This window comes from Buteo buteo, chromosome 6 (assembly GCF_964188355.1).
Source record: "Buteo buteo chromosome 6, bButBut1.hap1.1, whole genome shotgun sequence".
Classification (NCBI taxonomy): domain Eukaryota; kingdom Metazoa; phylum Chordata; class Aves; order Accipitriformes; family Accipitridae; genus Buteo; species Buteo buteo.
This window is the reverse complement of record NC_134176.1, coordinates 27,480,504-27,493,168: the sequence shown is the minus strand read 5'-3', so window position 1 is coordinate 27,493,168 and position 12,665 is coordinate 27,480,504. Positions and strand designations below refer to the sequence as shown.

At 45.0% G+C, this 12,665-nt stretch overlaps 1 protein-coding gene across 1 annotated transcript; it reads left to right on the top strand.

Annotated features, from left to right (window-relative positions):
* The first annotated feature begins 228 nt into the window (after nucleotides 1-228).
* Nucleotides 229-4,070, top strand: SSTR1 (somatostatin receptor 1). Its single transcript, XM_075031095.1, has one exon. The coding sequence runs from the start codon at nucleotides 714-716 to the stop codon at nucleotides 1,899-1,901; it is 1,188 nt and encodes a 395-aa protein (XP_074887196.1). The 5' UTR covers nucleotides 229-713; the 3' UTR covers nucleotides 1,902-4,070.
* The last annotated feature ends 8,595 nt before the right edge of the window (nucleotides 4,071-12,665 follow it).

The following is a 12,665-nucleotide window of genomic DNA, read 5'->3' as shown; positions in this document are numbered from 1 at the left end:
CGGGTTACAGCAGCCGTGTAGGCATGAGGCATGCCTGTCCAGGAAACGTTGCCCACCCACCCGTGACCCATGACCCAGGACCCAGGCTTTTTTCCTAAAGCAGAAAGGATGGTCCCTTTGCGTGGGGTGCCCCTGTCCTGGACCCAGAGGCCACGGAGAGGGAGCGGTGCAGGATGGAGGGGGAGGAGAAGATGCTGGCTGGGGGGGGCACACCAGTGCGGGGTGGGGGGGCAGTGCAGCGTGGGGGAAACAATACTGGATGGGGAGAGCAGTGCGGGGTCGGAGGGCATTGCGGGGGGGGGGGGGCGCAGTGGGACGGGGGGAGGCTGCCCTCCGGCAGCCCCGGAGCTGCCAGCGCTGCCAACCGCTGGAGGGCGGGATGGGAGGCGGGCGGGGGCTGGGGGTGGGTTGGGAGGGACACCCACTTACGTCTCCTCCTGCATTTTTTTTTTTTTCCCTCCTCCTTCCCTCCTCCTTTCCGTAGCTGGTGACGCGCCGCTGCCTATTAATCATTCACCAGCCGGGGCGCAGCAATTCCTGCCGCTCGGAGCGAGCGGCGCCGGCAGCCGCCTCCGTCCGTCCGTCCGTCCGTGCGTCCGTCCCCGAGCCAGCGGCCCGCGGCAGCCGCGCCAGGAGCCCTGCCGGGATGCCGAGCCCGGCCGGCGGCAGGCGCCGGCCGCTCTGAGCCGGGGGCGGGGAGGTCCGGGCAGAGGATGCTCCCCAATGGCACCTGCACCAGGCTCCCGGGCGGTGCAGGCAGCGGCAGCGGCGGCGGCGGCGGCGGCGAAGGAGCCGGCAGCGCCTCGGAGGAGGCGGCGGCGGCGGGGGGCATGGACTCGGGCGGCAGGAACTCCTCCGGCGCCCCGAACAGCACCCTGAGTGAGTCTCAGGGCAGCGCCATCCTCATCTCCTTCATCTACTCCGTGGTGTGCCTGGTGGGGCTGTGCGGCAACTCCATGGTCATCTACGTGATCCTGCGCTATGCCAAGATGAAGACGGCCACCAACATCTACATCCTCAACTTGGCCATCGCGGACGAGCTGCTGATGCTCAGCGTCCCCTTTCTGGTCACCTCCACCCTGCTGCACCACTGGCCCTTTGGCTCGCTGCTCTGCCGCCTGGTGCTCAGCGTGGATGCCATCAACATGTTCACCAGCATCTACTGCCTGACCGTGCTCAGCGTGGACCGCTACATTGCTGTGGTACACCCCATCAAGGCGGCTAGGTACCGCCGGCCCACGGTGGCCAAGATGGTCAATCTGGGCGTCTGGGTGCTTTCCATCCTCATCATCCTGCCCATCATCATCTTCTCCAACACGGCGGCCAACAGTGATGGAACGGTGGCTTGCAACATGCTCATGCCAGAGCCCACCCAGAGGTGGCTGGTGGTCTTTGTGGTCTACACCTTTCTGATGGGCTTCTTGCTGCCTGTGGTGGCCATCTGCCTCTGCTACATCCTCATCATTGCCAAGATGCGCATGGTGGCCCTCAAGGCTGGCTGGCAGCAACGCAAACGCTCGGAGCGCAAGATCACCCTCATGGTCATGATGGTGGTGATGGTCTTTGTCATCTGCTGGATGCCCTTCTACATCGTGCAGCTGGTCAACGTCTTCGTAGAGCAGGATGACGCCACCATCAGCCAGCTCTCCGTCATCTTGGGCTATGCCAACAGCTGTGCCAACCCCATCCTCTATGGCTTTCTCTCGGACAACTTCAAGCGGTCCTTCCAGCGGCTGCTCTGCCTCAGTTGGATGGACAATGCCGCAGAGGAACCCATCGACTACTATGCCACTGCCCTCAAGAGCAGGGCATACAGCGTAGAGGACTTTCCCCCAGACAACTTGGAATCAGGGAGCATGTACAGGAATGGCACTTGCACCTCCAGGATTACCACACTCTGAGGAAGCATTCCTGCCCCCCCGCTCCCCTACTGCCCCCCAGCAGGAGGGTGAGCGAGGCCAGGGCTGTGGCATGGGGAGGCTGGGAGGGAGGGGGGTTTGGTCCTGCCCACCAACAGCGGTGTTTGGCACAAGAAGGAGCAAAGAAAACCCCACGTCCTTGCTCTGCTGCCCCATCCTCCCCCCGCCTGCCTCCCTTGAGAGCAGGTGTGTTTGCTGATGCTTTGACACCCACTCAGCAAATTGCCACAATTGTGGGTCGACTTAGGGTCTGGCAGCCAGGCTCTGCCACCCCTCTCTGTGTCTGAGGAGTGGCTGTACGGGTCTCGCAGCAACTCCCCCCTCACCTTTTGTACATGTTGCCCTCCCCCTCGGTTGGTGGGACCCCCCAGGCCACTGAGTCGAGCCTGCCTCAGTCAAGCCCCAGCATTCAGGCTCAGACTCTCCCTGACTAAAAGCGACCCTGCTCAGCACCTGTCAGTACTCACCTTCCCTTCAGAGAGTAGAAATGCTGTAAAAATCTGCTCCCCCCACCCCCCAACACACACCTTGCCCTCCCCCAGGAAGTAGCAAGTAGCCTCTCTCTGCACCCCCCTTCCTCCCCCCAGGATAAAAAAGAAATCGGGGAGCAAAAAGGCCCGGAGAAAAGAAGCAGCATAGTCACAGAGCTGTCTTTTGCTCTGCAGACAGCTTCCACCTCACTGGGGCTCTGGCTCTATGTGCTACGCTCAGGGGAAGCAAAGCAGAAAAGGTCTTTGGAAAAAAAATATCTGTTTATTGCTGTGCTTCAGAGCTGCGCAGCAGGTTTCTGATAAGGAGAGATAAGCAGTCCCGTGACTCACAGGGAGAAGAGCACTGAGCTGGGAGTCGGGGGGAGCACTGAGCCGGCAAATGTTTGAATGTGTCCATACATATGATAAAGTGTGCTAATAATAAAGTTTAAAGGGAGCGCTAGACTGTGAAGCTATTGTCTTGCGCCTGCTCCATCAGCTGTGAAACAGCGATGAAGGGACCTGAGACGGTTTTGAATGACCTGGGTGGCCTCAAAGTCACTTCAGCCTACATGGAAAAAGAGGGATTTGTTTCAAAACCTCCAGGCTCTGAAATAAATACTTGACAAAAGAGTAGCTGTTTGATAATAGCTATTACCCTAGCTCCAGTTTCTTCTGTTGCACTAAAAAAAAAACACAAAAAGGTTTCATATGTTGCCAATGTAATATACTGGCCCAGAGCTTCTTAATGTTTCACTTCTGAGAGTTCTTGGTTTTAGTGTGTGCCAGACGTCTTTTTGTTTGATTTTTTTATTTGATTCTTGTCACTGTGTTGTGAACGTGTTTCTCTGAAGCAATTTATACTGTGTACTTATGTGTGTGGTGGCTACTTGCAAGGTTGAATTTAAAATGGGTGATGCTCAAGAAGGCTCCTTTTCAGATAAAAAGGTTGTCACTTTTTCTAACTCTTTCATCTACTTTGTCTCCACCACAAAAATTCTCTCTTGAATTTTGTCTCTCCTCCTCTTTTGACAGAACAACTTTCGTATAGATGAATGAAGCTTTCTTGTTTGATAAATGACAGCTGATTAAACAAAACCTTCTATCCCTGCTCCCTCTTATGCCAGACATAAGAATCGGTACGGACTGTGTTGAAATAAGCAGCTATGTTTTTTGCTTTCTACCACCTATGTTAACAGTGTCACACAGTGGCAGGTGTCCCAGTAGCTGTGACAAATTACTTCTGTAGAACAATACTGTGGTTGTATTAATTATAACTGCTGGCAATCTGAAGCAAGAGATTGGGAAAAATCTCTAGTAGCAGCATACCTGTAGCATTGTACTGGTAGCTATGGTGCTTAAGTACAGTGTTAAGCATAAGGTTGATAATTAAGGAAACTAGCATTTGCGGTGGTGGACTTACTACAGGTTTTTGTTAAATTATACTCTTTAACCTTTTCTCAGCAGCAAAAGGCAGGATACTACTTTGTATATTTCTTTCACCAAGAATTAGGTACTGTTAAATGAATGTATAAATTTAGTATTTCAAAGTTGTCTGATTCAAAGCCCATTGAAATGAGAGAAAAAAATCCTAATGCACTTCAACGGACTGTGAGTCAGCTCCTTTTAGTTTAAAAATTGCTAATGTGGAAGCTGTTACATCCTTATTAAAATATTTTGTGAAAAGCTTTAACAACTGTAGTTTCTTTCTTTTACTTCCAGCAGACCTCATTTAAAGAAAACATGCAAATATTAATTTTAGTAATGTTTTACATGTACATATGGGGAAAAAAGGGTGAAATCTCTTTATAAGCTTATTTAACTTTTCACAGAAACCAAACATCTGTCAAAACAGTAAAATGCCCCACAATACCACACGATGCTCTTTGTAGAGCTTCACTTAAAATCTCACTCTCACTCAATCTCTTCAAAATGTATAAATCTCAATCTTACGAGGTCTTTTACACCTAGGTGTATTGTTATGTATGGTCAGGTTAAACAGAGGGTCAGTCTACTTTCTACCGTTGGATTTGTTTAACATCAGACAGGGTGAAGCAAAAGTTAAAAAGGAGTGATTCGTACCCGATAGTCACCTTTGATAAAAAGTTGAGCCTGTTTGGGGGTTTTGGTTTTTGTTTTACTTTGCCTCTAAACACAGCTGTGATGGATGCCTGCACACCTACCAGCACATGCACTTTAATTTCGGTTCTCCCAGGCAGAGCGCAGCTCATCCTGGGCAGAGCAGCCGGGTGCTGCAGCGGAGGCTGTTGGTGCCTCAGCAGATGGCAGGCTTCCCTTGGCAGGGGTGCGCTCACTCTCTCCCAGCCAGCAGTGCCCCTGTCAGGACTGGCTAAACACATCCTCTGTGGTTTCAGCTGGAAACAAAATCTGTTTATCCTAAACTAACAGTTCTTCCCGGTGTTTTTTCACCTTGAGTTTAGTTTTGACTTTGGCAGGGGGAGAGGTGATCAACAGCTGTAAATTACTCTTAATTTGCTTTGGAAGAAAAAGTTAGTTCATTCTGTGTTATTATTCTAAATAGTAGAATGTAACTACCTGAAAAAAAAAAGTTGTCCTCATGAAAAAAATGTGTACCAGAAAACAAACAGAACTCTTTTCAATGTTTTCCAAACTGCAAATAAGAGTCTTTACATTTCATATGGAAATGATTTGAACTAATGCTTAATTCACGGAAAAAAAGAGTACAGTGACATATTTCTTGGTGACGTTTTGCCTCTTTATACAGCTGTAAGAATTTTCATCTACAAGTGGGCAAACTGTAATTTATAACCAGTACTATGTTGCTGCATTTTATCCATGAGTATACTATTTTAAAAATACTGCATACACTTTGTCATGGAAATTGGCCCCGTGCCACTGAAATCCATGCAACTTTTGTTGTTCTGTGTTTAGTCTAGGACCTATACCCCAAAGTGTGATGCTAGCTCTGGCTAGTATCTAGTCAATGGACTGGCCTATTTCCCATGGCAGACACAAAGAGAGAATGGTCTTCACATGGCACATACCTCAGGTACCTCTGTAGCATTTTCCCACTTGAAGGAAGGTATGCAGGAAATTACTCTCCTTTCTCACTAGGCTTCCCAGCACAGCAGCAAAGAACATGCATCTCATAATGCTGGGGCTGACTGCTATGTGCCGTTAGTGGGCTTCAACCAGACTGGTTGCAGAGGCTTTATATCGGGCCTGTGGATGAAAAAGGTGATGGCCACATGCAGATCCTCTGTCTCTTGAGGTGGTCCCTACTGCAGAGAACATCACACAGTGTGTGGTTTCTTTGCATTTGACACTTAAAGAACCCATCTGATTTCTTCACAGAGTAGAAGAATCAGATTTCTGAATGTGACATGTTTCTGAAATGCCAGGTTTCCAGTGAATCGGAGTAAAATAAAAGGCTTTCTGGTTCTTTTAAAAAACCCTAAAAGTCTGCATTTCAGATGTGTGTGGCACACTATTAACACTGTGACCATATACTGTATTTTAAACAGTTTCCCAAAATCAGCATCCTCATTTTAAATATTAAATCATCTTACTGAAATAGAATGAGCCACTGATGAATAAGGTATGTAAGATTTTACTTTTCTCTGCCATGTTTCCAGAACAGCAGTGTAAATCAGTGTCTTAAAATCCTGCCCTCCCCGCCAAAAAAAACCCCAAGAAAAATAATCTTCTAAAAAGCCAGAAGAAATTAGCCAAGAAAGAAACATCAATCCAGTGTTCTAGACTCTGTGATTTCAGCCCCTAGAAACCTTAACTGACTCCAGAGCTCTACAGACAAGAATGTGAATTATGAATCTCTAGAGGAGAATAAAATATTTCTACTGCATTGTGTATTCAGCATTTCCATCCTCTTCGACACAGAGCCTTATTGGACCGCTAACTGCAGGCTAAGCCACAGGAGAAGAGGGTAATTTACTAATTAGATTACTCTCTGAGAATAATGCTTTTAGATGTTATAATTTGTAGAGAGAAATAGCCAAGAAGAACAGGTGAACCAGAGAGTATTTCAAAGTATGTCACTAGACAGCTACAAACCAAGCATAGTTTTGACAAGAAAGATGCTTTTCAATAGAAGCTAACTATGCCCACCCCCTTCCAAAAGCCTAAAATCTGGCTTTGGCAGATTAGTAAGCAGCCATGAAGCAGGGACAGCAAGGTGGTGTATCCTACCTGAGATATATAGGTTTTCATTTCCAGTCTGGATGGAATATATTTGTCATTATATGCTTATTGTGTCTATGATGGGTTGTCACGTCCCAGTCTCTCAGGACGATGACTCAGGTTTGCTGATTCCCAGGTCAGGATTAAGGTGGGACGACACCAGGCATCCTTTAACTCACAAAACTCAACTTTTACTCGCTCACAACAAGAATTGGCATGCTCACCACAAAAATCAGCATGAAACTATGCCAGTAAACTGTGTAGCCATGTGCTAACCATACATCATCAAACATATACTACAGGCCTTGCTTATTTGGGGATCAGTTCAGGGAAGACAGTAAGGAGAGCCCTCCCATTGGGTCACGAGGTTCAGAGCAGACCCCCTTTTGCTTTCTATACTCCTCAGAGAGAAGCCTGGGGACAGCTGGATCTGCTCCTAGTCCCAGACTTGGTCAACGGTTTATGTCCAAAGGGATAAAGTGTTAGGATTACGGAGAGAGGGAGGAGAGAAAGATGTCAGCGTCCTGGGTCCAGCATTGGTCCCACCAGCCAAGGGGTCCCGTTCCAGTGGGCGCACACCCATGGGGCTTCAGTTTGTGTCCTTTTATCATCCTTGCCCCCCCTTTGGGTGGGCACTCGAACTTATTAGGCTAATTAGGTGTCATGAGCAGTTTGTGAGCCTTTGGGAAAGAGGTCCATGGGCTTGGGGGGTTGTTTGGGGAGTAACTTCCCGTTCCCTGCAACGTGATCTTTGGCCATGCAGGGTTAGCTGTCCTGCTCAGCACATCCAAACCAGCATTACCAGAGCAGGGAGCTGTGCACCCTCCAGCCCGCCCTCCCCCTCCTGTTGCTGCTGGGTGCTGCTGGGCTTCTCTTCACCTGGGGTTCCTTGCTAGGCAGAGTTCCTTGTTATCCAGAGTTCATCTATAAACAGACAGGTTAAACAGACAGGTCCTTTTTTCATCCTTGCCCACTAAGATGTTTGAGACATTAAGTCTTTCAGTCTCTCTCATGGGTAGACTCACCTTGAAAGCAATATAAATGTACAGAAGACCCATTCTACTCTCCCTTTTCCCAAGAAAAGTCTTTTCTACACAGGTTCTTATGCTGTGTAATCCGACTTGAGGGTTGCTCTGTGGGTTCTTGAGCTTCCTAACTAAAAATGCTCATCTAAAAGTGCCCAAACGCATAGCATATGGGGGTTGTAGGGCAGACAAGGCTTACAAGATTTATGACTTGGGACCTGCTGATCCCTGTGATAATCATGCTAATTGGATTGTATTGGCCGTGTTTACATTGCTGGTGACAGTGCTCTTTCAGTGTACGTGTGGGCCCTCCCGATTGCACAGCTCTGTAAGACATCTCAGAGGGAAGCTGTGAGCTTCTGCAAGGGTGCTGTAACACACTGCTCTGCATCATGCTGAACAATGCTGAGTAACGGCGGTGCTGGCACTGACTGATAAAAGCGAAGGGCCACAAGTTCTGCTGATTCATGCAGGACTTGCGGGTACTCAAATTTACAACAGCAAGCTCAAATGATTGCTGGTCAGCTAGAATAGTTCAAAATGTGGCAAAGCTGTACAAAGCAAGCATGTATGAATATATGCACACACACACAATGTGCATGCGCATATATACGCTTCCTTCTTGTGAAATATATAAACACCCTATTTGGTCCATTACCCAGCATGTAAAGGGATGAATTAGAATGAATATTGGCTACAAATGAATTTACTAATAGTAAAATTCAGATTTCGGTGGCTGGACAGGTAGGTAGCACGATTTTACTATTTAGGCAACACTAAGCCTTTGGTTTGCTTTTGTGCTGCTCTGATGTGTAGAGGAAGTTGGTGCGTTAATTCTGCTAAGGAGGTAAGTCCCTCCCTGATGAAGTTGGAACTGGCAGGAGATCTTACAGAAAAAAACATGAGTAGTGTTTGATTTAGAACTGGAGTGGCTATATTTGGAGATATCCCTTTGATGTTCAGAAAGTTTGGAGCTTGCTAGCACTCACTGAGAGCTGCAATTGCCCAGCACTTCAGGAAATCACTCCCCATGCCTACTACATGGACCAACCACACCCTTCCCCAGCTGGGATAAGATAAACATCTCCATCGGAGGTCTAAACCAGGAAACTAGTGGAGGCTATGATTATGGTCTTTTCACTATTTAAGTAGGTTAAACACATTATAATACATTGTAAATGTATACAAAAGTGCATCATCTATGACAGTACCAGCTATAAGCTGGGGATCTTGTTGCTCTCTGGTTTCTGTTAAAAACAGACATAGATGGATCTTGCCCCCTTAGCCAGTCAATGAGACACAAGTCATGGATAAAAGAAAAATTTGAAAAGCATTGGATTATTGAACAGAAAATCAATACCAGTATTAGTGAGTTTATTTTCCTAACACTGCAGCAGAATTATTTTGTATATCATTTGGTCACAGAAAGAGAAAAGACACTTTTAGAAGCTAAACTGACTGTACAATATTGAACCTTTTTTTAAGGAGTTTCATATGTCTTCATGCAAACTACAACAACTTTGGTGTTAAAACAGGCTTACTATCTTATGCTTTCTATTTTCTATACCATTTTGTATTCTTTCTATAAACTTGAGTGTCTTCATAAGAAAAATTGCCTATTTACCCACTGAAGACTCTTGGCTGCTATCAGTAACAGATTTCAGTGATGTTTTGAACAGCTACATCAGCTAAAGATCTAGTCCATGGTTCATGCCTTAGATTTATACAAATTACACAAATCAATTGCAAGACAAAATGAATTAATGAAAGAAAATTCAATTAAGTGAAAGGTAAGAACCACAGAGAATGTATTTTTTAATGCACAGTATATACCTTGTTTTAATTTTTATGCCGGTAGCTGTTAACTGATCACATAACTAAAGTCCAGAAGAAACTGAATCTCATCTGCTACTTGTACTAATACAAGAGTGTACAAAATACTCATCAGTTAACTGGGAAGAAAAGTTATGGGAATGGCGCTCTCAGATGCTTGTATGTGAAGTTGTTACAGGTGTGGGGAGAGGTGGGGTTTTAATTGTCACTGTTGTTGTTCCTGTTATTTATGGTGGAAAAGAAGGTGGAAGGGTTGCAGGGCTTTATGCCATGTCATACAAGAACAGGCAAAACATTCAAGATATATTCACATCAGGGCAAAAGACTGGATATTTGGGGAGAATGGATAAGAAAGAAGGCAAAACTGGTGGATATCTGACACTGAACAGCCTTAGAAAGAAGGAATGTGAAATGGAGAAAAATCAAGGGTGGGATGCCCAGCAGAGGCCATTTTGTTAGGAAAAGAGGAAAAAAAAAAATAGAGTCCAGTACAGGCATTATAAAGCAGGACTTGGCTCTTTCATGTAATTAATTTAGATTTTTTAGGGCACAGCAAATACATAAACTTCCAACTCAGCAAAAAAAGATTAATTTCTGATTTTTATGTCAGCTGCTATTTTCAAAGCTAGCTATTCTTTTTGAAGGTTAGAAAGTATCTAGTATTTTTTCTAAGAACCAAGTGATAATTTAAGTAGTTTATGGAGTTATTAGAAACTCAGGAAAACAATGCAGAAAACAGATAGATAATAGATTTTTAAAAATGCTAATTTATTTTGGATTTTTCAGATGGTCTGAATTTCATGGATTATTTCCTTTCCTTTTATCATTAAAATTGAAAAAAGTCTTACCAAATTTTTGCTCAACGCAAAGAACAACTCCATATCAACAAGACAGAAATGGAATCCAGCAGCATTTTCTCTGCTCCTTCACTGTCATGAAGTAAGATTTACAGAATCTCTGACTTTAAAAGCATCTTCAGTGCTATGACTGGGAAAATTACTTCCCATAAGAGAAATATATACTCTTAAGAACTAAAGGTAATGTTCACATATTCCTCTCCACAGGCCTTGAAACTCTGAACTTAGTCTAGTGTGAAGGTATAGAGCTACATTCCCAAGATGGCTGATCTGATCTACAGAGGATTGCAGGTTTCAGTGTACTCATTCAAGAACCTTTCATTTTAACTAAGATTTGACTGAAAATAAGCAAGAGAATAAACTCCCTAAGCATGGAAGAAAACCTCCTTATACATTCATATTTGTGGAAAAATATGTCAGTCTTATTTGCCCTGAAAGAGGTTCTAGAGTCCACAGAAAGACTTCTGACCAGACAGAATTTTGCTCAAAGAAACTATTCCCACATGTATACCAATAGATGCACAGTTTAATTTTTAACACAAAAAAAGAATATGCATTTAAACCTAAGTTCTTGTCTTTTACTGCAGCAAAGTTGACTTTATATGACAAGCCAGTACAGTAGGATGTTCTTTTGAGAGATCTAAACTGGATTTATGGAATTGCAATGGATGTTAGCAGCATTAGTGTGGTCAATTTATTTGAAAGTAATGAAAACTTCCTCATTAGTATCTGTCTGATGTATAGGTAAGTAAAAGAGGACTTGTGATGTAAAAGTTTTGGATATCTAATAATATAATATCACTAAGTATAGGGGAGAACAGACCATAATGCACATTGTATATTAATAGGTTGATGATGTTGTATATTATCCTCACATCCCTTTAAGCTTCAGAATCTAGAAAAGAATGAAAACCAACTTCGTTTTACTTAGGAAGAGTAATGTGTGTGTTCTTACGATTACTTATTCTCTTAGGATATCAGAATTTCTTCCAATGGACCAGAATCTGCTTCATCATCTCAGTGGTTAGGTATAATTGAAAGAGAATCAATTCACTTTAAGTGGCACCACTAACACTGCACAGTTGGAAGGGTTATTGCCATGAAATCTAGGAGGCTTGTATTCTGAGAAAAAGCTGCACAATTCATTACTTCCTCGGAGAGGAAAGAATCTATACACAAATGTATTGGGTTGCAGTTCTTCATGAACTGCTCCAGTGTGTGTCCATTCCATCGGGTGCAGTCCTTCAGGCACAGACTGCTCCAGTGTGGTTCCCCCGTGGGGTCACAAGTCCTGCCAGAAAACCTGCTCCAGCGTGGGCTCCTCTCTCCATGGGGCCACAGGTCCTGCCAGGAGCCTGCTCCAGCATGGGCTTCCCACGGATTCACAGCCTCCTTCGGGCATCCACCTGCTCCGGTGTAGGGTCGTCCCCGGGCTGCAGGTGGAGATCTGCTCCACCATGGACCTCCCTGGACTGCAGGGGGACAGCCTGCCTCACCATGGTCTTCATCACGGGCTGCAGGGGAATCTCTGCTCTGGCACCTGGAGCACCTCCTCCCCCTCCTTCTTCACTGACCTGGGGGTCTGCAGGGCTGTTTCTCTTACATGTTCTCACTTCTCTCTCTGGCTGCAATTCCCATGGGTTTTTTTCCCCGCCCTTCTTAAATATGTTACCACAGAGGTGCTGCCACCGTCACTGATGGGCTCAGCCTTGGCCAGCGGCGGGTCCGTCTTGGAGCCGGCTGGCATTGGCTCTGTCGGACCTGGGGGAAGCTTCTAACAACTTCTCACAGAAACCACCCCTGTAACCCCCCAGCTACCAAAACCTTGCCACACAAACCCAGTACAACAAACAACAAAACATTTTTTTTGTGGGCTGCTATCATGACAGACTTACTAGTAACTAAATTTCCAGACACCTTTAATAATTTATTTTTAGCACAACTAGTAAGATGACCCATAAGAGAAGAAACAGATCCTGATTTTGTCCTAAGAAATGGACATTATTTGGCTGAACACTGGCTACAAAATACCTAAAATGGACATCTTTGAGTAAAAAAGCTAAAAAACATTCACTATGCTAATGTTTAATTTCAAAGCACGCAGGTGCATATAAATTAAGAAGGATGTTAAAAAGAAATTAAAAGGAACAGCTAAAAGGGTAAAGGCTTGCAGGTGGCACTGGACCTATTTAATATTAGGGGATCAGATTAAACACATATTACATATCAAAAGAAGACATTAGAAAACCACTTTCCCCTAAAAAAACCTAAAAGTTTAACAGTACACAACAGAAAAGGACAGAATTCAAAGTTGAAATCAAGTACAAATAAAGAAAACAGAAGAAAGGGTGAACTTTAGCAAATAAATAGTAAAATTTTAAA